Genomic DNA, 25,346 nt, shown 5'->3' with positions numbered 1-25,346 from the left:
TATTTGTATTTTGTGCCCCCACTGTGACAACCTTTAATGTTCAATTGTGTTGTTAGCTAGGTAATAAAAAAACTACACTTTTCATTTTGAAATTGGGCCTGAGAGATTATATCTGCAGCAGCAATGAAGTGTAATAATAATAATAATAATAATAATATATTTAATTTATATAGCGCTTCTCATCTGTCAAGACAAATCTCGAAGTGTAAAGGACAATTGTTGAAGAGGGCATTATAAATCCTAACACGGATTTAGTAAGTGCTTATTTTGGATTGCATATTGATTTTGTTCGCACTAGTAGAGAAATTGAATTGTCTGTGAAGTATATCTTGTGTGAACTCACCTGACTTGTTTCCTGTTGTGCAGGTTGATCATTACTGCCATCATGACCAGTGCAGAGACGGAACCGACAGCACCAAGAACAAACCTCACGTTATCATCTGCAAGAGTCATACCAACACAGAATTAGTAACTGCAGTCAGCCATTGACCCTTTCCCACAACCCCTTCCTCCTCAAGCCTCAACTACTAAAGCAGTGATGTTAGAGGTGTGATGTTAGAGGGGAAACTGATGAGAAAAGATCAATAAACAGTCACGTTTCCTTTGAGCAAGGAATCGGGTGAAGCTGCTCAGTAGATCACAGTTGCGCGAAGTGCGAACAGTGTTCGGCGTTCCTAGGTAAGGTTGGGTGTAGCAGTTTGTAGCTAGGTGTGGCTAACATGTACATTCATGCTCAGTCTGTTGTATCTAAATAAAGGATTAGGCACAAACTTGCTAGGTTTTTCTGGACTTAGTAGCCATGGTGTTGGTCTATGTTAACAGAAACAATAGCTGTGATTACAGTAAATGTAAATATGTACATGTGAAGCTCGATCAGATGTGACCGTTAAATAGCCTCACCTACCCTTGCAGTCAATGGAAATCTAACCATTACCTTTGTGTTGTAAACAGAAAGCATTCACTGTATTTTTCAGAGGTTTGCCTTAATAAAAATAGTAAAGTACCAATATTTCTTATTGTAATTGTGAACAGACTTTTGCAACCAGCTGTCCCCTGTTGGCTATTAGAGGGAATACACGTGTAAGGTACTTCACCTATGGATTGGATGGACTGAAACAGCTTTGATTTGATGGATTTTCACAGTTAGCTTAACATTGTTTGTAGATCCTTTGGTAATATTGGGATCAAACTATAACATCTGAAACTTTCCTTGGGTTATTTGCAAGTTCAGTAAATCATTTTCCAATCTATTTGAATATACCTACAGTATACTAAGTCAGGAGTTGTTTTTGTAAGGCAGGCGATTATACAGATATTCTGAGAAAGATCATTATCATAGCACCGTCATCCTCTAACGCATGAGTGCATGGACATATGTCAAGTGTGGTAGAGAGTTGTCAGGTATGCACTGCAGGTGCTGGTCCTTTAAAATGTCATCAGCCTTGGAACATCAAACACATGGATGCACAGGCATCAGTTTCTCTACACATGACCAGGCCTTGGATGCAGCAGCACTGGCATCAAACTGCTGGACGCTAAAGCCTTCGACATCGGTGCTGCACAGAGTATAACTGAACAGGGAGCATGTGGAGGACTGGCGGTCAATCGGGGTTAACATTCAGCTTTTTCCTTTTCTTCTGCTGGCAAAACCCCAAAGCTATCTCATTACTTCACTGAACTCTCCTGCATTGATCAAATAGTAGGGGGAGCAATAGCACTCAGTTTGGACCATTACACTTCCATTGTGCAGGGATTTACACATGACAGACATCATGGGGCTGGACTGAACAAGTAGAAGGTGATAAGGTGAAAACAGATGGCAGTGTGTATCAATTATCTCTATTAACTGTATTGTTTTTGTATGTTTATTATGGAAATTATTCAATTTTAAATGTTATTCCTCCAATTTGCAGCATATTAAAAACCTTGCAAAAATGTAAATTCTGATTTCAAGCCCCTTTCTCTCCTTCCATCTCCCGGGGAATGTTCCCTAACAGACGATACCGATCAGTAATCCAAGACTGTTTTCACAACCAAAGCATGCCCATTGACCCCTTAGCTACATTCTTGTCACATAAAGCATTTCTTAAGATAGAGATGAGTTTTTTGACTGACTTGATGTCATCCTAAAATGATTCAGTTGATATTTGTTCTCCCTGGTAACAGTGTGTCTCTTTACAAAGCTACGGTTGTCATGCTCACCCTGCCTTATTATGATAGTTGGAAGAATTCTTGGAATTTGAACCATGTATCAAACGTCAAACTTCAGATATCAAATGTTCCAAACGTAACAAGCAATCATTTAAATAAACACATCCAATAACACAAAGCCGAGGAGTAGCCAACTAAAACATGTATTGTCTCTAAACCTGCTTGTTGACTCCATTGATGGTTAGAGATCCATACCAAGTTACTCATGTGGGGTATATGAAAATAAAGTGGACACACAGCAGCAACAGCAGCAGCAGCTCTGGAAGAAAAAAGTGTCCTGAGGAATTACACTCAGCTTCAACAGCTAACCTTTCCTGTGGTCTGGACCTTGAGGCCAGGTGTGTGTGTCTCTGAATGTACATGTTTCCATGTTATTACCAATATCTATATATTAGATATGAATTGTCAGAAATGTATGTCATTAGCAACTGTCCGTCATGGGTGATGGTGCTGAATGCCTAAATATGATTTTTTTTTAAATGTTTGAAATTACTTTGACATACATTTCATGATAATATTGTATAAGCAGCGTGTCTGTGTCTTATTAAAACCCTAAAAATGTTCAATAAAACAAAAAACAGACCTCACTCATAAAAATAGTAGAGTGGAGAATGCTAGAGCGGTCACAGCAGAGACCCAACAAAAAGCAGCTGCATCCAGCGGACTTTGTAGCTACGAATATTCAACCAAACCTTTGTCATACATTCTGGTTTTATCTTCAACTCTTCTGATAAAGATAAGTATGTTCAACGCTTTTTTATTATTATTTTTAAGTTAATGTTGGTGAAATATAAATGATGGGAAACTCAAATCAAATCAAAACCCTTAATCATCTTTAAAAAAATCACACATCTCATATTCAGAAACTGTGCCCTCAACAAGCCGTTAGGATTTATGAAGGTTGTGATGTCGCAACTGTACACAAAAACACAGCTACAGTGCCGTTAGAGTCATGCAAGGCTGACAAGATGGTGAATGCATTCATAAGACCCTGAAACACTGACCATCCAGAGCAGGGGTACGATTTTTCATGAGGATGCCTTAAAGAGACAGGCACCTAAATGAAACGTATCATACAAACTATGTCACTATGAGAAATATAATGTGTTTTTATAAACAGTAAGGCATGTAAACATGTCCTTGTAGAAACCCAAAAACTAGTATGAAACAAAATATAAGCAGGATATCTCCCCTTTAATATGATAAAAACTCTTAAAATCGAATATTTATACAAAGCAAATACAGCATGATTTGAATTGTCTAGCGAAAAAATAGCAAAACCAATTCTCTAATAGATTCCACACAATCAAATGTGTTGAGGACAGTACTAGGCGCATTTGGGGAAGCAGCAGACTTGACACACATAAGCAGCCCTCACCAAAGCAGGGAAACACCCTCATCAGATAATTGATCTGTGTATAAGCACAAACAAAACCTCCTAATCTCGACACTGTTGTTCACGAGCAGCTATTAGACTGGAAAAGTGAGCAGACTGAAGTTGTGTAGTCCTTGTTTTTAGGTAGATCTCAGGGGAATCTGAGAAGAGAACCACAGGCAGAAAATTGAGTGAGGCTTTGTCTTGCAACCCACGTCACATGTTCCTGTTAAAAACCACTCTATCCCTCTCTGGCAGCTGTCACCTTTCCTTTAATCACTTTCTTCACCTCTCTGCAAGAAACTCTATTAATATTATAATGCAATCGAGGTGGAGTGATCCTGTTATTGGCATGCACCTGATACTCAAGATCGTGACAAAGAACAGCCAAGCTAGTAAACTGAACTCTAACCTTGTACCTTTCAAGTGTTCGCCGTTAGATCAAGGATTTACTAAGCAAACTTCAACCTCACCTCTGCAAACACACTTCCCCAGCAGAAGACATTGATCATCACAATACACCACACCTCTGTCAGTCAGTGTGGCAGCAGGTTCTAATCCATCTGAAAAAGGTGTGGCTTCAGTGATGGGAGATTAATTCGAAAGAGAAAGGAATTAGTGTCACTTCTGTTGACAGGCGGCATTTCACCAGCGGCTCATTGAAGTGACTCAGAGTAGAAGAAGTCAACTGGATGTGGTGGGCGTTTGTTCTTGAGCGACACAACACACCGTTTTCATCTTAGCTATGACTACAATTCTCTGGTCTACCCATCATGCCGAAGTGATTCATATAAGGGGAGAAGAAGAGGAGAAACCCCGTCGGGGCCCTCCTGCTCGGTCTGTATTTAGTATTGTTTCCATGCCAGAGGTCACATTGTGGATGGTGGAGTAACAGCTCATGCAACACCTGCCATTGAGCCCCCTCGGGTCGTGTTGACAGTTGTTAGCTCTGATTGTTATAATGAGAGTGTCAGAGCAAAGCGTGTTCATTGTCACAGACATAAACAGGCCAGCTTGTATATGTGCATAGAACAAAACATAGGGACAGCAGATACACCACGACGGATCCTCTCTAAACTTTCCGATGATTGGTCACTACATTAAGGCCATGGAAATAACATCAGCAGGCATGTCTTTATGTCCAATAATAGAGTTTAGAGATAGGATGATATAGGGTTTTATCTCGGGTCAGGATAAGTGAAAGACAATGAGGTAATTGTAGTGAATTTTCATGAATACCCTCACATGAGTGACTTGTTTTCATGAACAATAAAGCCTGATTTATCAAATAAAGGAGATACAATGAAATTAAAAAATGTGATCCTTTATTTATGATTTACCATTGCCTTATTTAAAATAGTCGTTTTTTCTTCACTTAAAATGACGTTGATGTAGAAAAATACTATCTGTGATTAAAACTGAACTTGAAGTGACTCTAGTATATGGAAAATATTCTGAGGCACAATTCATTTAGCCAGGATAATTATGATCTGATTCCGTTGAATACCTATTAGAGGTGTCAGAAAGCATGAGAGGTAAGCAAAATGACAAAGATCAGGAAAATGAAATATATTTCTAAACAGTGCTCAACTTTAAAATGAGATGTGTTTTTGCCTGATGAAGGAGTCAGGATAGATTGGTTGTTACGTGGTCGTCAAACCTGATATAACAAGGTAAGGATTAAGAATTGGAGTAAAGCCATGAAGGGATGCCATTATAGATGGATCACAAGTGGCTGTATTTCTCTGCTATCTCACACTTCAAAAGCCCAACAATGAAGCCAAAACCAAAGAGATAAATATCTAATTTCCTCCTATTTTGCTGTGTTAATATTATAAATCACGTTTTTTCTTTGCAAATCAGCCTGCTTCACAATACAATGGCACATACAGAGGTATTCACCTGCAGCCACACTAATAATGAAGTGGGAAATACTGCCACCTAATGGCGTCAGCGGTCCTCCACACCACTACTCTTTGAGATTTCACGCTTGTGGTGATGAATGAAACCATTAGCAGGACCCAGGTGCTTCCAATTTACAAACAGAAAGCCGAGCCGATCCAGGTTCAGAAGTGTATAGCTTTGTAGCTAATGGTCAGCAGGAGGAACCGAGAGCCGAGTCTATTGAATCTTTACTTTCAAAGAGGCTGGATGAGAAGAGGATTCCCAAAGTCCCCCTCACTTTTCATTAGAGGATACAGCCAATCATACTCAATATAAAACATGTGGGGAGTTTGTCAGTAATAAGTAAGTATGTAACTTTATTTATGGAGAGCCTTTCTTAAGCAATCGTGGGAAACTGTTTCACAAGTGAATAACAGAATGACAAACACACTGGTTAGAGATATGCAGACCAAAACAAACTGTGGGAAGAAATAGTTTCGGATATTTGAACCACATTTTTGATTAAATCTTTCCAACATGAAGCCATTAGGTTGCCATCAACTTGGAGAGGGTTAAACAAATATTATCATAACATATGTCATGGTGATCTGTTAGTTTCCCAGACTGTTGGCGAAATATCTGTCTTTGTTTAATATTATGCAAATGTGGACCATTGCTTATACAAAAAAAGTTAAAATTACATTTGACTCAAATATCAATGTGTGCTTAATACTGTACATAGCTAATACATGCAATGGTGTCCTGACTCTTAAAGGTCCCATGTCATGCTTTTCTGGTTATTACCCGTCCCCTTGTGTTATGAAGGTCTTTCTGCATGTAGACGGTCTGCAGAGTCACAAACCCTCAAAGTACACCCTGTCGCGAGTACAACTCTAACACAGAAAATAATTGTCTATGCTGCCCCAGAACGCCTCGTTGGAGATTTCACTTTTTCCATTTGTTTCCTTGAACTCCAACAAGCCGTTTGGGACAGAGAGTGAATACCGGTGAATACACGTAGTATACAGAGATGCTGTATGAGAAACCAATGTGAGTTTGGAAATTGCACGGTATAAATCTATTTTAGTAGACCTCAACAATGGAATTATGATCAGTAGAAATGGCCATGACATGGGACCTTTAAAACTCTGTCAAAGAATAAGTTAACGCACCACATCAGAGAGTTTTTCTAGTATTGTCTATAGAGCATATCATATTGATGGTATACTTCATAAGTGTTCAAAAAGATTGCTGCTTTTCTCCCACACATTACAGTTCATACAACATGTTTATTTAACTGGCTATAGATGAGAGCAACCCACCCGGGTACTTTCCCTCTATGTTAGGCCCCGCCCCTTTACGGGTGAAAACAGTTGCTGTCATTGGACTGATTGGGTCCCTTTGATTATGATCTCCGTGCTCTCTGTGGATGGCCTGATGCCACAGAGATGACCTTTTATCGTCCTTTTCTCTAAGTAAAGATGTACAAAAATGTGAACTCTGGATCTTTTGTTGTTTGTTGGCAAGACAAGACACAGCAGCTTTAAGGCATTATAAAACTATTTTTTCCGCTTGGCGCCAATTCTTAGTTTTAACCCGGAATGTGGGCGGGGCCGTCATTTCGCCAGGCAGTGACATAGTGCTTCTCTCCTCTATTGGTTTTGCTTCATATGACAAACCTGTGATACAGTAGGGCTGCTCTCCTGTCCAGCTCCCATCATCTAGACAGGTGCGCTCCGTTGAGCCGTACAGTGAGAAGCCTTCATTGCAGGTGAAGCTCAGACAGCTGCCCTCCAGGTAATGTGTCCCATTCTTCTTCCCATTCCTAGGTGTGGGAAGCCAGCCACAAGACACCACTAGAAGGAACAATAACACATTAGAAAATAAATATCAAAACTGTATGCTGTCCCAAATAGTAATAATCAAATGTTTTTTAAACGTATGAAAAACAAATACATTCACTTCATTTACAGTATATTTTTCTTATCTTATGACATTAGTATAGCTGAATTCCATACTGGACACAATCTATTACTGGTCAGGTTAAAGAGTGTACAGGCATTTTAAGGTATCCCATTATAATTTTTTTGTATTTAAAGCAAGCAATAGCAAAGTTGTATGATACATTTGCATGTTGGCATGTAATACACATGAGGTGCTGTACCTTGCTCCAGGGCTTCCGTAAGGGCCAGATGGCTTCGGTAGGCCCCGAGTGTGGCGTTTCCCATTCTCAAGCTCTGTGCGGTCAGGGTATCATATTTACAAAACTGGGCTCCTTCTCCCAAGCACATCACCAACATGTCTGCCATCAGAGGGTCATCGGGTGTCTCGGGTAGAGAAAAGGCGGGAACAAAGGCAGTGTCATGGCTTGGTGGGAAATAGTATGTATCCATAAGGTACTTTGAGTCATATGTGAAGAGGGAGGACGTCTTTGAAATGTTCCCTGTGGATAAAAGTAACAAAAAACTCAGTTCAGATACGCATCAATGTTGTCCATGTCCAGCCATCCACCCATCTTCTACCGCTTTAAAGTGAACACTGAGCAACCGAGCAAAATGCCGTATTGATCAATATGATTGATGTAACATATACAAGTCTCTCATGCTCACAGCCAGCTCCAAAGGTGAAGATTTCCTCAGGCGTGGCGTCGGCTGGGGAAAGAATCTCTCCTAGTCCGGTCAACAGGTCATCTAAGGGGTCAGAGTTCATGAGACCGAGGAGACCCTGAGTGTGGTTAGTAAACTCTGATGGAAGCAGGACGGTCACTGCCATGGCTTCTTCACGCACCCGAACCTCCACGCCAACTCCAGAGAGGAAGATTACTGTCACATGCTGAAGACTGGGGGTGAACACAAATACTCCTAGAAAAAAGAGACATTTTGTTTTTACAAAAACTTCTTTTTTTTGTTACAACTGGTTATGGTCATTAGTGCAGGAAATATTTTGTGACAATGTGTTATTTAATGTCAATATTATATGCTGTATATAATAAATAAAAAACTGCTGTATAATGGCTTTAATAGGGCTTATAGGTGATGAATAAATACAGAGTGATGAATATTCATAATGCCTTATATTTAAAACAATAATCATAAACAAAAAGCATTTTATTGGACTTTTAGGGTCAAGTATAATAATACTAAATAATAGCTACCATTCACTCCCATTTTTGCAAGGAACTTAGTTCATGTTTATTCCCACAGTTGTCAAAGATACACATATTTAAATGCATAATAATTGGTGGTCATTGATAGCTTTCATGGAAGTTAAATAGCATCTTTGGATCTGTATGAACACACAAAACATAACGTTTATTTTCACTTTACTTAAACAATGACCACTTAAAATAAAAAAAGTAACTTAATATCACATTCATATATGCATTAGCACAGTGATTATAATGCATTATTTAAAAAAACTAAACAATAACACCTTTGGGAATGATAATAAACTATGATCCTTGCAAAGTCAGCTAGAGACTAGCAAATATAAGGTATTATGATATGATATATTAGTCAATATAATGTTTTATAATTATGTTATAATCATTATGAATATCTTTATTGCTTATAACTGTAACTGTTTAATACAATAGGAAGAGTATAACGCATCATACCTATGTTTATAATGCATTATAGGTTCACACAGAAAGTGTAAGCACAATAAAGAATGGTATGAAGTTCTCACCGTGTAGGTCCATCCATCTCTGCTCGGTGAAAGGTAGGACCTTTTGGTTCCTCAGCACCTGAAGGTGGCCACCTGCTAGACGCACCTCGATGACATCAGAGGTATTTCCCTTCATAGCCACGGATGACAGCACTGTGGCTTTGGCCGAGGTACCTTGGTGGTCAATATAAACGTCACAATATCACAGATGTGCTACTATGTATGTTAGGAAACATCACTCGTCAGCGGCTTGAGCTTCAATATCAGGATGGTTATGTTGGGGAAATACTGAATGTACTCTTCCAAATATCAGAGGAGCACATGATAACAAAGGCCCTACGTAGCTGTGTACGTAACCGGATGTATGATTACCTAGAAGAGCATCAGGGCACACTGTTTTAGGCATATGATAGCTATGTGACAATGATTAACATGATGATTCAGCCTCTATGGAGATAGGCATATGACTGTCATGTTTATTGTTTACGCAGGCCTTAGCTAATCTGAACTAAACGTTGTATACTGCTTTGAACCAGGCCTTAGCTAATCTGAACTAAACGTTGTATACTGCTTTGAACCAGGCCTTAGCTAATCTGAACTAAACGTTGTATACTGCTTTGAACCGGTATTCTGCCTATTGTGAGTATAACCCTCTCTTGTATCTAAAGCATGTCAAGGACACTGTTCTGGGAACTATTTGTATGTGATGACTACTTCCATTCTTGGAAGGATAATAAATACATGTATCCTGATATTGAAGCTTAAGCCGGTGACGAGTGATATTTTAACAATGTACAACATATTCTGTATTACTGTGCATCTCTCTGCATATCAGATAATCTCAATGTTTGATTTTATGAGGAGAAATAATATTAATGACATGTGATCATCTGCAGTCACTGGGCTCATGGCTGTTATCTAATTTTGAAAAATGAAGCCAACTTCTGTTCTGAACCCAAGAGATACTCAGCAAAAACAGGCGGGACTAAGTTATATTCTGTCATTTGTCAGCGGCAACATGTTTCAATCACACAAGAAATACCTGACATCACTTGCCTGCAGAAGAAAATGAGTGTTAAAGAGTGATTGAGCTTTTAACTCTAAGAGGCCCTATTATGCTTTTTGGGGATTTCTGGGCTCTGGTTTCAGACAGAGGGTGAAAAGAGCTGCAGCACAGGCAGCATGAGAAAAATAAAGACTTTTATGAACATTAAAGCATGGAAACATGCCACAGAAGAGGCACACCATACAATTATGAAACCTTAACATGAGCATAATTGGGCCCCTTTAAGAGGAGAGTGCAAAGAAAAAGGTCCAAGCAAAAGAAGACCAAAAACAAGTCAAATTTAGAGGCAGGTAATCAATCTTGTGACTGGTAAAACATAAAAAATCACTCAAATAATAAAAAAAGGTTTATCGTTAATCCTGGAAACATTTTGATCCAAAGAAAAGCTGCTGCAGTAGTAGCATGTGGTTTAAAGAGTGGACACAGACGGGCCTTTCACATCAAATGTGCACTCACCGTTCTTAAATTTCAGCGCCTCTGTTCTGGCCTGAACACTCAGCTCTCTGTCTGGAGAAGACACAAGGTAGTATTCTCCTTTGCCGTTGAAAGTGTAGCTGAGCCCGTCGAACGTTACAAAATGCGGATCCCCGAGGACAACACCTGCGAGGCGACGAGAAAGAAATTACAAATACTCACATACACGTATTTCTTTCACAGTACATCTCTCACATCAGTATGCGGTTTATTGTTGTCTTTATAGTCTCTGGAGAGCAGGAAGTCAATTGTGTGATCTTGTTACGGTGTGTGTTGGAAGCAGGACCCAAATGCAGATATAAACTAAAAAACTCCTTTATTTCAAGGCTAGGATATAACAAAGACAAAACAGAACACTCACCGACGAACTAGTCATGACACAAGGCAGACAGAAAACCAAAAACAGATCTAGACAAGACAAAACACCATAAAGACAGATCGTGACAGTACCCCCCCTCAAGGGACGGATCCCAGACGTCCCAAAAAAAGAACACAAAAGTCCAAAACCTCAAGCAGGGTGGGTGGAGGGACGTATCAATAGGCCACCAGGGTGGGTGGAGGGGGTCAGGACGACGGGACTGAGCTGACCGTCCAGGGGCACAGCGGAGGACCCGGAAAGGATCTCGGGCGGGTGGCCCGGGGGCAAGGCAGAAGCCGAGAAGGGGGACTCAGGTGGACGACCCGGGGGCAAGGCAGAGTCCAAGGTGGGGAACTCGGGCGGACGGCCCGGGGGCAAGGCAGAGTCCAAGGTGGGGAACTCGGGCTGACGGCCCAGGGGCAAGGCAGAGTCCAAGGTGGGGAACTCGGGCTGACGGCCCAGGGGCAAGGCAGAGTCCAAGGTGGGGAACTCGGGCGGACGGCCCGGGGGCAAGGCAGAGTTCGAGGAGGGGCGAAGACCACAGCTCTCAGGGGACCGGGCAGGAGCCGGTGTTGACCGGACAGTAACCAGAGCCGGTGGAACAGGTGTCGGCAAGACTCCCCACGGAAGAGGACAAGGAGTTGGCAGGACCCCCGGCAGGAGAGTAGTCGGCGGGGCCTCCAACGGCACAGGACATGGGGTTGACAGGACCTCCGGCAGAAGAGTAGTCGGCGGGGCCTCCAACAGGACAGGACACAGGGTTGGCAGGACCACCGGCAGGAGAGTAGTCGGCGGGACCTCCAACGAGACAAGACAAGGAGCTGGCAGGACCCCCAGCGGAACCTCCAACGGCACTTGAGTGGGAACTCGAGAGAGGGCTTGAGAGGAATCTCGAGAGGGAACTTGATCGGAGACTCGAGAGGTGACTCGAGAGGGGACTCGAGAGGGGACTCGAGAGAGAGGGCTTGAGTGGGAACTCGAGAGGAGACTCGAGAGGTGACTGGAGAGGGAACTCGAGAGGAGACTTGAGAAGTGACTCGAGAGGTGACTTGAGAGGTGACTCGAGAGGGGACTCGAGAGGATACTTGAGAGGGGACTCGAGAGGATACTTGAGAGTTGACTTGAGAGGAATCTCGAGAGGGAACTCGAGAGGAGACTCGAGAGGGGACTTGAGAGGGGACTCGAGAGGGGACTCGAGAGGGGACTCGAGAGGTGACTTGAGAGGGGACTCGATAGGGAACTCGATAGGGAACTCGAGAGGGGACTCGAGAGAGGGCTTGAGAGGGAACTCCAGAGGAGACTCGAGAGGGGACTTGAGAGGTGAATCGGGTAGGAACTTGAGAGGAGACTTGAGAGGATACTTGAGAGGGAACTCGAGAGGAGACTTGAGAGGTGATTTGAGAGAGGGCTCGGGTAGGAACTTGAGAGGAGACTGGAGAGGGGACTTGAGCAGGGACTTGAGAAGAGACTTGAGAGGGAACTCGAGAGGGGACTTGAGAAGTGTCTTGAACGGGGACTCGAGAGGTAACTCGAGAGGAGACTTGAGAGATGACTCGAGAGGGGACTGGAGAGGGAACTTGAGAAGGAACTTGAGAGGGGACTTGAGAGGTGACTCGAGAGGTAGCTCGAGAGGAGACTTGAGAAGGCCCAGAAGAGGAGACTGGAGAGGGAACTTGAGAAGGAACTTGAGAGGGGACTTGAGAGGGAACTGTGTCGGCCGGTACGCCGGCAGGACACGGAGAGCTGGCGTCGGACGGACAGCCAACAGGAGATGAGGTGCTGGAGTCGGCCGGTACACCGACAGGACACGGGGAGCTGGCGTCGGACGGACAGCCAACAGGAGACGAGGTGCTGGAGTCGGCCGGTATGCCGTCAGGACACGGGGAGCTGGCGTCGGCCGGAGACGAGGGGCTGGAGTCGAAACCATGGCTTCTGGGGCCAGGACTGGAGCTGGAACCATGGCTGCTGGGGCTAGAACTGGGGCCGGACCCATGGCTGCTGGGGCCAGGACTGGAGCTGGAACCATGGCTGCTGGGGCTAGAACTGGGGCCGGACCCATGGCTGTTGGGGCCAGAACTGGGGCTGGAACCATGGCTGCTGGGACCAGAACTGAGGCTGGAACCATGGCTGCTGGGGCCAGAACTGGGGCTTGAACCATGGCTGCTGGGGCCAGAACTGGGGCCGGAACCATGGCTGCTGGGGCCAGAACTGGGGCCGGAACCATGGCTGTGTGGGCCGGTTCTGTAGCCGGAACCATGGCTGCTGGGGCTCGGGCTGCTAGCCTGGCCTTGCGAAGACTCCTCTTAGCAGCCGCCTGAATACTCCGTGGACCTCCATAAGCCAGACGACTTCCGGAATACAACTCCTGGACAGGAGCAGGAACTGGGGCAGAAGCACGGGTTGACTTCAGGCGGAACCCACCAAGGCGTATGGTGCCAGGTTGGGAATTGGGAGACATGGAGCTAGCATGCCTGGGGCTAGCAGGCCGGGAATCACATGTTTCAAGGAAGTCCAAAATCCAGTCAGGTAAGAACTCAACAAAACATAGTTTCTCTGCTGCCAACCGGTGCGCCTCTTCCAGAGCGGCTCCCTTCCACCAATCGGAGCAGCAAGCCAGATAGAAGGTAAACTGCTGTAGTTCTACCTCCCATGGATCATCTGCTGGGTCCATGTTTGGTCGGTTCCTAATGGTACGGTGTGTGTTGGAAGCAGGACCCAAATGCAGATATAAACTGAAAAACTCCTTTATTTCAAGGCTAGGATATAAAAAAGACAAAACAGAACACTCACTGACGAACTAGTGACACAAGGCAGACAGAAAACCAAAAACAGATCTAGACAAGACAAAACACCATAAAGACAGATCGTGACAGATCTAATATGTTTTCACATTGCAACTCTCAGCCGCAGTCTGTAATTCAGTTATTTTTCCTGAAAACTCCTCTGGTATTACTCTAGTGTCCATGTGCGGAGTATACTGTAGCAAGTGTGTGTCGCACGCAGTGGCAATTACATAGATACACTTTTTCTTGCTGTCGCGGTGCACTTCTTGCATCGAAAGCTTTACCCAAAATTCAGCCAACTGAAACCAGCAAGCCCCTTTATTCATCAAGAAACAGATCATGTTTGATGCTAAGAAATAATATAATATCTAATGAAAAATGCCACACTTTCTTCCACGCAGGAGAAAAACGTTATATTTGTAATGCAGACTAAAACAATAAACCACAAGCCTTAAAGGGGAAATAGGAGAATTCACACATGTTGTTCCAAAGGTCAAGACAGCTCAAAGATGTTTGTGAACATGAACAACTCCCTTTTAAATGTGATTGAAGTTTGGAGTGTGGAACTGCTCTATATTCAATAAATGGTTAAAGATGTGATAGATGACACAGCACCGTAGGAAATGGTCTTAGTATATTGGGAAACTTTCTGTTAAAACTACAACACAACAATAGCATAAAGCTTGTTTACAAAAAAGAGGCTTTTCAGCCCCTTTGCAGTGGCTCCCTCTAGCTTTGAACAAAAATAACATAGAAATATAACAGCTATTTTTCTTTTTTGTTGCACAATGGACACTTTTTTGAAAGGTTCTCTATTCGTCTCCAAGTTTGAGGTGATACTGTGAAACTGAAATCAGCTTATATATGCTTCACGTCCTTCTACATCTATGTTCTGGCGCCTCACGGTGGTAGCTAATCCTCAATTTCAGACCTCTCGGCCTTGGAAAACTAACCATGATTTTTTTAAATTATTATTTATTCTACTATTTCAACAATTAGATAATTTATACATCCAATAAACAAACACAATTAGAAGAACCAGGAGGGCAGAAAGATAGTTTATACAGAGGTAACCCTCCCGTTAATCATCCAGTTGCAGGATAAAGAAAAAAGATACACACTAAATTCTCTATATATAGAATTGAGTTCATCTGTAGATTTATAGACTCACACAGATAAATTCAACTCCAAAAAAAAAGAAAAGGCACAAATGAAATAGAGTTTAATTCTGCGTATTTAGATTCCTTTGCTTTGCATGCCAACAATAATGGCTTACCTTTAAGCTTGATATATTGTGAGAAAAGGTAATCTTGAAAGACATTTCCAGGATAAGGACACAGCATTTGCTGCTACTTATGTTAAACAGGTAGAAATGTCAATAGACTTTCAAAATGTTTCTTTATTTTCTATGCAACAAACTTGTTTTTGTATACATAGTATAACTCTATAAAACTTTAAAAGCTGTGTTTCAAAAGTGTTAACACCTCCAGACCCACTTAATTTGGTGGCAAAGGGGGGACGATGGCTCCTTTGTTAATAAAGGTGGCTGACCCTAGTGAAATAACACATTGTAGTTTCTAATTTAGGCACTGTAGCAAATGTAATTTCAGATTCAAAGGAACTTTTTACTGGTTAAATAGGTCTGTGCTACTGTGCGTATATTGAGTTATAAAAACATGAAATCGACTTGATGTGACTTGTGAAGTGTCTCACCAGCTTTTGGGGGCTGGTAGCTGCGACAGCCGCTAGAAGGGCGATGTTTGAAGTAGATGTTGCAGTGGTCAGACCACAGGCAGCAGTAGTAGAAACTCATGACATCGTAAAGCCAGTGTGAGTACCCCGGCACCCGTGGGGGCTCCCTGTACGGAGGCGAGCCCCAGTCGTGAGCCCTGTCCGGGGTGCTGCCCATGATCGAGTCTCCCGTCAGCACCAGAGCCCCTGTGCTGTCATAGCAGCACTGCTGCCCCGATCCATGCGTAGGACTGGAAACATTTAAATAAAACCATGTCAAAAAGTTTGTAAAAATGTATCAATTTATTTGACATAAGATAAACACTCCTACCTGGCCTGAATGGCTCTGACGCAGTGGACGGAACCTGGGTGATAAGTGCACACACTGCCCCGCTCAATGTCACAACTATAATCAGTCTGAAATAACACAGTGAATAAAAACTGTCTCAGTAATACAATTATCATCAATCTAATATGATTTGCAAATATAAACATTAACATTCAAGAAACAACACTTATTGATCGGTTTTAATTCTGGTTAACAGAAGTCCAATAAAGTATTTTAATGCGGATCACATTTAATGATTGAATACAAAGCAAGTTCCCTAAATGCGTCCTGACAGTCTTTGGTTTCTGGGATGAATGAATGAATTTGTACAATGCAATTGAATCACTGCAGTCCTTTTGTTTACTTGCTGAAATCCAGGCTACCTCTTCATGCTGACTGGTCACAATGTGGCTGTCATCATATGTACTGTATAGTTCTGTTTTGTTTAGAACAAGCATGAATTTGCTTGCAATATATGCCATTAAACATCATTTATATTCTGTCTTGTCTGGCTTTTAAAATATTTGACTCTGATGAGCTAACTGGTACTCTGCTTAGAACGAAGAAGTCTGTGCTTATTGCATCACACAATATGTGTGTCTTCTCCACTGTCAGAATGTTAATATTAATGCTAAAACACACTGCTATTAACACCATTTTGAAAACGCTTACGTTTAATTAGCACGTTATATATATTAAAACATCAACTATACTTGTAAGACACTGTTATAGGTTCTTGAATTAAGCTTAAGATTGTCATTTAGTTAAGGTACACATATTTCTCTGCCATAGGATACGCTTAATATATTGATTCTTTAAGTGTTGATACTACTACTAGAGTTATTTATACTAATCAACTGAAAAAATATAATTATAAATCTTTAAAAATAAAAAATGTATATTGGTAATATAAAAGTACCGGAGTTGATCAAAGTGCACCAGAGATGGCAAAAGTACACACATTCTTTACTCAAGTAGAAGTATAGATACTCATGTTTAAAAATACTCTGGTAAAAGTAGAAGTACTGACTAAACTTCTTTACTCAAGTAAAAGTAAAGAAGTATGGGCTTCGAAATGTACTTAATTAAAAAGTACCCATAACTACCAGCTGTTTTAAAGAGTAACTGACCTCCCTTGTTTATATTAATAGAACAATAATGTCATTGTGAGCTAATGAATGTTTCCATGCTGAACAACGGCAACATGACAACGTTTCCATTGGTCCCTCTTCTTTAGAGAAGACCAGGAAGTGATGGATACACGGATCGTGTTCAAATCAATAGGCACGCAATGACTCTAAAGAATAATGATCACACCACCAAACACACATTCAAACTAAAGGAACAAACCTGTTTTGAAAATGTAAGAAGTAGAAAGTACAGGTATTTGTGTTTAAAATGTAAGAAGTAGAAAGTACAGGTATTTGTGTTAAAAATGTAAGAAGGATTAAGTACAGGTATTTGTTTGTGTTAAAAATGTAAGAAGTAAAAAGTCGTCAGAAAAACATAAGTAGTGGAGTAAAGTACTGATACCAGAAAAATGTACTTAAGTACATTGACAAAGTATTTGTACTCCACTACTTCCCACCTCTGACGTGCACTCACATGAAACCTGCCTGTGTCAGCGCGGGCCTGTGCCAGAGTGCAGGGGCAGGTAATGAGGTCCTCCAGGAAGTTGGGCAGCTTGTTCTCCAGGACGTCCCACTGCAGACAGCGGCTCCTGGCCCAGCCTGCAGACTCATCTCTGAAAGCCTGCTCCAGGTGCCAGGCTAACACATGCCCACCGCTCCAGAGCCCCTCTACATCCCTGCGTATCAACAAACACCATTTTAAGAATATTTGACTTTAATTTTATATTTCAAAGGGAAATAACAGAGTTTAAGCCAGAGCTGAAATTCATTCTGTGGTGGTTAATTGGTCTAATAATCTATTTATCATACTGTCAATCAAATGTCAGGAAAAATTGCACAAAATAAATATACTAACACAATTTCAAAAGCCTGGAGTGACAATACTTAAGTTATTTAACAAGTAGAAAAAGCTTAAAATACCATTAGCTTCCTAAGTTTGTTTATTAAATGTGTCCTTGAGAAATGTTCTATGAAAGATCCGCAGGGTCGTGTTGAAAAGAAAGCTTGAGAGAATTAGAAAATCAGGACAGCCTAAAGTCAGTGGATACAAATGTTTTAATAGCGTTGATGCCAGTTTAGTGTTTATTTATTTTTAAAAGATCATAAGGCGTTGTAAATTAATTAAAACTTGTATTATATTATTTTGTTTTAACTTAAAATCGTATATTATCCAACTGTAGAATTGTGTGCGTAGATTAACCAACAAATCCCAATATAGAAACATTGGTGAATGTCAGAATATTTGTAAAATTTGGTAAGTGGGTTTTAAGGAGACATTTCTTTCTTAAGGGGCCATATTATGCTCATTTTCAGGTTTCATATTTGTATTGTGTGCCTCTCCTGGGACATGTTTACATGCTTTAATGTTCAAAAATACCTTTATTTTTATCATACTGCCCGTTCTGAAGCACCTCTTTTCACCCTCTGTCTGAAACCATAACCCAGTCTGCTCTGATTGGTTAGCTTTTCAGCTCTGTTGAGATTGGTCAACTGCTTAGAGATGTCCCACCCCCTTAGACTATCACAAACAACTTGTTGGGATGCTAGCCAATAGAAGCGTTAGTGTTACATAGTGATGTGACTATGTTATGGAAGTAAACAAAAGAGTCCAATTTGCATTTCAGGCATGGGGGGAATGTCTTGGAGAGAAACTGGGAACTTTTGGATGTTAGCCTTTGCATACCATTGACATGCACTAAAACCACAAGAAGCATAATAGGGCCCCTTTAAGACTTTTATGAATAAAGTCCAATGCTGTCCCTGTAGTTCTTTATTGTCATACTGATATTCTGTACAAACTGTGAAGTCCACTGAGACAAATGTAACATTTGTGATATTGGGCTATATAAATAAACATTGATTGATTGATTGATTGATTGATTGATTGATTGATTGATTGATTGATTGATTTACGATTGTATTAAGCTTTAAAATAGGCAGTACTACTGTCGATCAGAAAATGTTTACTTATGTGAGATATTTCTAAGGATGAGGGATATGTGTTATGGATACCTTGCTCCATCCGACTTAGAACTAGCAGTGATGCGAATGTTTCCCAACTTCCAGTCAGAGTAGTCCTCTGAGGGCTCGGGGACGAAGCTGAAGGCACCAGTGTTGGGCAGATTCCTTCCGAGGGAGTACAGGTAGCTCAGCTCGGCCTGCAGAGAGGATGATCCGTTCACCCCCGCCTCAGTGCTGCTGAACTCTCTGTAACCCCACAGCTCTATGTTGACCGTCTCTGCACCAATCAAAGAGCTGTTCCATGTCATCTTGAGCCGTCCAGACACGTGTGGTGTGCCGTAGTACTGCCACTGTGTTGCATTCACCAGGATGACTTCAAAGGCAGGGTCAGCCTTACTGGGGTGGACTAACAGTAAAAACCAGAACAGATTTAGTGGATCACACAGGTTTGCTCTGCCAAGAGTTGTGCAGATTCAACATAAAACATGTCGGACAACGATAAGACACATGAGAAAATAACTGCATTGAGAAGCTACTTTTGCTTAATAAAAAGTATTGATCAAGTGGTTGCATAAATGGTTTGTCCGTTCAGCTTTTCATAGTGGAACCACCTTTTCAGAACATTTCTTTCTTTATTTGAAATGCCACCTTGTAAGCTTTACCTGAAATGATACATTCAGAGGAGGTATTTCTTAAATTGTTAATTTTAAATAATGTTTCCTGACACTCACTCATGTATAATGGAATTGACATGACACAAGTCAATTCAGAAGTGGAAAAAAAATATATATTCCAGAAACACACCTGACAAGAACTCTCCAGATCTGTCAAAATGTATCCCGTCAATTGAGACAGTAAATGGTATCCAACCTGTCTCGTACAATAAAGGAGAGATACAGTAGCCGTGGCCTTCATCATCAATAAATCCTTCTCGTTCAATGTCACCCTTGAACCTTCAAATGAAAAAGGCACATTTGGTTTTATTTGTTTATGGCATGTTACGTTACACAACGTTACTACTCGGCCTTCAATACAATTTGTATTCTGTAAACACTCCGACATTCTAGAGTAGTAGAATAACCTTTCAAAATACCTTCATTCAACATTTAATGACAGTCAATAAATATTATGTCTTTCTCAGGATGAAATGTGCAGCTTTTATCACTCCTGAAATAAAGGATAAACTATTTTATATATTAGACTTGCTTTTATACTGCATTATCTGAAAAATCTAATTTGTTAATCCAAAGTAATTGTAATATTTTGAATCTTTTTCCATCTGCTTTTATAAACAGGGTTATCATTATTGTAATTATTGTATTTATATTATTATTATTATTGATATAAAAATAACCCATGTGTGCCACTTCTTTAATGAAAGCGACTCTGCTGATCTACAAATATATGATTTTGCAAAATAACTAATTTTTGCTTTTTTTTTACAACTCCAACAAATTACTTATTACACTGAAAAGATATATGATCTTAAATGATATGTTATTTTACAGTAAGCAACGTTTTTTTCGATTTTCTCAGGATTACTTTTCTGAAAAATATTGGAATTCACACACAAATGTCAGTAACGAATACTTAATTGGATAGTAAGTAGCCTTGCACAGAACAAAGTCTAATGAAAAACACATGGACTTTGTCAAAAAAACTCTACATATGATCTGTATATAGTGTACATATTTTCACTGTGAGAACCTAATCAAATGATGAGTACTAGATTAAGATCATGAATACGTCAGCCGTGGTTGTAGACACAAACCTGCAGAGAAGTCGCCCACCAGGATGAAGGGCCACACCGAGGATCCTGAGAGCTCTACCGCCTAGCATGGAGCTGGAGTGAGGCGTCACCTGGACACACGACTGGTTGTAGTCTGCACAACAGTTCAGCAAAGACACACAGGTTGCATGGCAGGAGCATTTCTCCAACACGTCTCCACACTGTGCCCTGCATGTTTGACCTAGTGAAAAACATACAAAACATTTTAAATAAAAACAATGGTGAAGAAAGTATTCAGATTAGTTATTAAGGATACAATGCCACTGTGTAAAAAGGCTAAATAAGTCCTGCTATAAATGTACAAAAGAAAAGTACATATGTATCCCATTTGAGTATAAATGATATTGTTGAATTATAATTATGGATGTTATTAATGTGTTCATCACAATGTTGCAGCTGGTGGGGCTACATTTTTAAATAGTACACACACACACACACACACACACACACACACACACACACACACACACACACACACACACACACACACACACACACACACACACACACACACACACACACACACACACACACACATATTTATTTATGAATGTATGTATGTAGGTTAATGGAGTGAATTGAAAATAACTCTGAATATTAAAGGAGATTTAGTATATGAAATAGAACATCGAAATATTCAGGTTGTTGCATCTAGTGAAAATGCACAATGCAAATAAGTTATAAAACGCCCATTTAATTTAATCTATTCAAAGGGGGAAATAATAAGGGGCGATTTTATATTTGAACAGCAGGTCAGTAGCTAGCTCATGTTTATAAATACTTTGAAAAGTTACTTACCAGCTGTTTTAGATGAGAAAAGGAGAAAGATTCCACAGAGAAAAATGGTCTCTTTTAAATGCCCTCTCGTGTGCATGGTAAACAACAAAATACCACTGCGCGAACACACACATCTGCCCTACACCACGCTTTGTGGAAAACCACCATTGAGTTGTATCTGAGTATCAAAGGTCATTTAAATAGCAAACAGACTTTCCAATGACAGTTATGAACAGACGTTGGTCAGTAAAATAAAGGTCTTACACAAACACTATTTACAGTGTATGCTTTACAAAACGCACACTGTCTTGTTTATGCAGTTGTTTTCTAAGACATGTTTGCTAGTATTGTAAATATTGTTACATCCTGGGATAATTCCATAGATTGTATATATAAAGGATAATTCACGTGTAAATTCTCGCGAGACCTTACGGGATTTTAGCATTTCGCGCATGTGCAGTTCATGACACTCCACATCTCCCAGTAAAGAATGAATGATATGGAGGAGGGGGATTGTCAAATTGAATCAAAACAATTTCTTGTTATGATTAATCCCTCCTGGATAATTTTCGCAACGTTTGGCGTGACAAGCAGCACAGTGGACGAATAATATGAGATGGGAATGAGGTATTTCTTATTCAACTAGCAAGCTAGCTGACGTTAGCTATAGGTTCACATAGCCAGCAGCATCAGTACTGTAGTTCATAATAGGCTAACAAAACACAGGAAAATGTACTTTCTCTACACAATTATCGCGTCTTTAGCCGTTTTCTTCATTTTGAAATGGTTGAAAAAGAGGAGATATTGCACTGATCTAAGAAGACTTGATGGCAAAACAATTCTCATTACAGGTAAATTGACATGTCTTGTTCATTGCAACGCATCCCTTAGTTATTTCGTGTAGTAATAGAATGTACTGTATGTGTAGCTCAGTGTGAATTCAATTCCTAATGATTATACCAAACATCCCTGCCTGTTGTTGCCTAATATAATCATAACAACCTGCTTATTTAGTTAATGTTACTGCTGTGCTTCCTTTGTCACACTCCTGCCATTATATTCCACACATTAATTTTATATTTGTGTCTATTCAAGGTGGAAATTCTGGCATTGGCAAGGAGACAGCCATTGCATTGGCCATGAGAGGTGCTCGGGTCATCATCGCCTGCAGAGACTCGGACAAGGCTGAGAAGGCTGTGAGGGAGATCAAGTTGAAGAGTCACAGCCTTAACGTCCTCTACATGGAGCTGGACCTGGCCAACCTGAGCTCTGTGAGGGATTTCTGTAAGAGCTTCCTGCAGAGAGAGAAGAAGCTTGACATCCTGGTCAATAATGCAGGTCAGGCAGTCCACCACAATTCTTAGTACAGGACTAATGCCACCAAAGAAAGAGGCACAAATGTTATTCTTTAAAGTGATGACTTAGAAGTTTGTTTGGTCGCATGTTAGAGTTGACCTGCTAATATTACAGTAAAGATTTGTTGGCTTTTTTCTTGTCATGTGTCCAGGCATTAAGGTTGCTGTCGTGTACAGATTGTGCAGCAACAGGAGCTAAAAGCCATTGTTGTGACTTCTTTCTTCACTCTCTGTGGCGCTTCCTCAGGCATGCCCGGTGTCCTCGAGTGGACAGACAACAACTTCAGCATGTGTTTTGGCGTCAACCACTTGGGTCACTTCCTGCTAACCAACCTGCTTCTGCCTCGCCTGAAGGAATGTGCCCCCAGCCGGGTGATCACCCTCACATGCTCCAGCTACAAATACCAGAAACTGGACTTCCAGGACCTCAACTACAACCAGCTGCCCTTCTTCACCTACTGCCGCAGCAAGCTGGCTAACATCTACTTCAGTCAGGAAGTGGCCCGCATCACTGAAGGGAAAGGAGTGACCTCCTATGCTGTGCACCCCGGTAAGAGGGCCTGTTTTGATGCTGCTCTTGTCCTGCACTGGTGTCCAACTGGGTGTTTATTGCATATTCTGTCCACCTGCTGACAGAACAATACAGGTTACTGTCAACGGAAGTTTAATGTAGCACAATGTGATGCTAAATTCATAGATTTTTTTTTCTGACATATTATAGAGAAACAAATGATCAATTGTAGTGAAGTTACAGCTTTTTATCTTTTATTAAAATTGAGTATTTTTTTAACTTTCAGTTTAAAAAAGAGAATTGATATATCCATGTATTATATGATACATTTATTTACAATCCACATATTTTGACCTTTAGGGGTGGGCTATAAAGCACAAAAAAAACCTATTCAAACTGTGTATTAAACATGACTGTACAGTTTACATTAAGATAGCTCTCATTGTTCATATTAGTGTTTGTATCACCATCTGGTTACAATGGTTGAAAATCAATGAGCAGGGCTTCTTCATGACAGTATTGTACACAGGAAATGAATTAACCAAAACAGACTTTGCTATATTATTTTATTGATTAAACATTCTCAATTTACTTTATCACAACCCTATCACAAGATATACTTAAAACCTGATTTATAATGACTCATTACTAATATTTTAATCATATTGCCAGCCCAAAGACAGTCTGTGTATTCCTGATGCTTAACATTTCTCCTCACACCTGTGTTGCTCCAGGTTTCGTCCAAAGTGGCTGGACGTGCCACTACTCCATCCTGTTCCGGATGCTGGTGCAGGTGATCATGTGGATGTTTTTCGTGCCGTGTGAGATTGGAGCTCAGACTGTCATCTACTGTGCTGTGTCAGATGAAGCAGCCAAACACAGCGGGGGTTACTTCATCGACTGCAGACCAGCTACTCTGCGTCCTTTCGCAAGAGACGCTGCTGTGGCAAAGAAACTGTGGGAGGCCAGTGAGAGACTGGTGAACCTGGCCTGATGGGAAGCTGGGGGACTGATTCTGAGAGATATTTATGTTCACATACTTCTTTTTATTAATTTTTTCCATGTTTGATATGTTTTTCCATTGATATGTTTGTGTGCAATGTATTCAGGGAGGTTTGTGAGTTATTTCATAAACAAACGGTTCACCCTGGTCATTGACATATTTGTACAAGGCAAAACAAATCTTGTTCTTTTGTGTGCTTGTGAATTTCAAAAGGAACTGTTTTGCCATTGTCCATAGTTAATCGCACATTTTTTATCCGTTCTAAATGTACCTTAGAGGAATAATTTTCAAGTTTTTAATACTCTTATCAACATATGAGTGGACAAATATGCTTTATGCAAATGTTTATTATCATTTGAACAATGACAAATATTCTCATGAATATTAAACACAACAACCTCTGAACATTACAAATATTTGCCTCAATTCAACCTGGAACCTCTCTCATACAATAATACAATACAAGTGTGTGTGTGTTCGATCGTTGGAACTATGTGCAACTCAAGGCATATGCTCGAACGGGAGCTGCATGCACTATCCGAGCTGAGTGTGCTGACTTTTCGTACAATGTCCCACTGTCTGGCTTCCTGCATAAAGTCAAGTGCTCGGCGAAATGTCGCTCCTCTGTTTTCATTTAAACAGCTCCTTATATCCGTTAGCGCAGCTAGCTAGCACCAGATGCTAACAACAATACACGTAAGGTCTCTCCCGGTCCTCTCGATGGCCAGTCGGTGCCTGCCGGTGAGCGTGGAAGTGTGGTCTGCAGCAAGCAGGCGGCAGGAGCGGGGCTGTCAGCATCAGCTTGTAGATGGTATTTTAAAATGCACATGCGTTAATTGCGTTAAAATAATTAGTGGCGTTCATTTTTTTTTCGTTAACTTGACAGCCCTAGTATTATTGTGGTTTTACAAAAAATTATCAGGCATTTCACGTGAAAAGTCAC

At 40.9% G+C, this 25,346-nt stretch overlaps 2 protein-coding genes across 3 annotated transcripts in view; one reads left to right on the top strand and one right to left on the bottom strand.

Moving 5' to 3' along the window:
- Positions 1-21,701, bottom strand: part of susd2 (sushi domain containing 2) — a 29,795-nt gene extending 8,094 nt beyond the window's left edge. Inside the window, exons 1-13 of the mRNA XM_034090781.2 lie at positions 21,556-21,701; positions 20,740-20,938; positions 19,773-19,921; positions 19,020-19,374; positions 17,482-17,683; positions 15,880-15,965; positions 15,531-15,799; positions 10,659-10,802; positions 9,158-9,310; positions 8,080-8,331; positions 7,635-7,913; positions 7,150-7,326; positions 344-440 (exon numbers count right to left, since the gene is read on the bottom strand). Coding sequence (XP_033946672.1) covers positions 344-440; positions 7,150-7,326; positions 7,635-7,913; positions 8,080-8,331; positions 9,158-9,310; positions 10,659-10,802; positions 15,531-15,799; positions 15,880-15,965; positions 17,482-17,683; positions 19,020-19,374; positions 19,773-19,921; positions 20,740-20,938; positions 21,556-21,631 — 2,438 coding nt within the window. The 5' untranslated portion in view covers positions 21,632-21,701. The remainder of the gene's footprint in view (positions 1-343; positions 441-7,149; positions 7,327-7,634; positions 7,914-8,079; positions 8,332-9,157; positions 9,311-10,658; positions 10,803-15,530; positions 15,800-15,879; positions 15,966-17,481; positions 17,684-19,019; positions 19,375-19,772; positions 19,922-20,739; positions 20,939-21,555) is intronic.
- Positions 21,702-21,997: 296 nt separating this feature from the next.
- LOC117452280 (retinol dehydrogenase 14) lies at positions 21,998-24,550 on the top strand. Of its 2 annotated transcripts, none has more exons than XM_034090802.1 (4): positions 21,998-22,161; positions 22,630-22,872; positions 23,137-23,439; positions 24,135-24,550. In XM_034090802.1, the coding sequence occupies exons 2-4, from the start codon at positions 22,674-22,676 to the stop codon at positions 24,392-24,394; spliced, it is 762 nt and encodes a 253-aa protein (XP_033946693.1). In that variant the 5' UTR covers positions 21,998-22,161; positions 22,630-22,673; the 3' UTR covers positions 24,395-24,550. The 2 variants fall into 2 exon arrangements, with proteins under 2 accessions (XP_033946693.1, XP_033946692.1); XM_034090801.1 differs by having other exon boundaries at positions 21,998-22,385.
- Positions 24,551-25,346: the final 796 nt, after the last annotated feature.

Source organism: Pseudochaenichthys georgianus, chromosome 9 (assembly GCF_902827115.2).
Source record: "Pseudochaenichthys georgianus chromosome 9, fPseGeo1.2, whole genome shotgun sequence".
Lineage (NCBI taxonomy): Eukaryota > Metazoa > Chordata > Actinopteri > Perciformes > Channichthyidae > Pseudochaenichthys > Pseudochaenichthys georgianus.
Note: the sequence above shows the minus strand (reverse complement) of the source record. Positions and strands in the feature narration are given on the sequence as shown.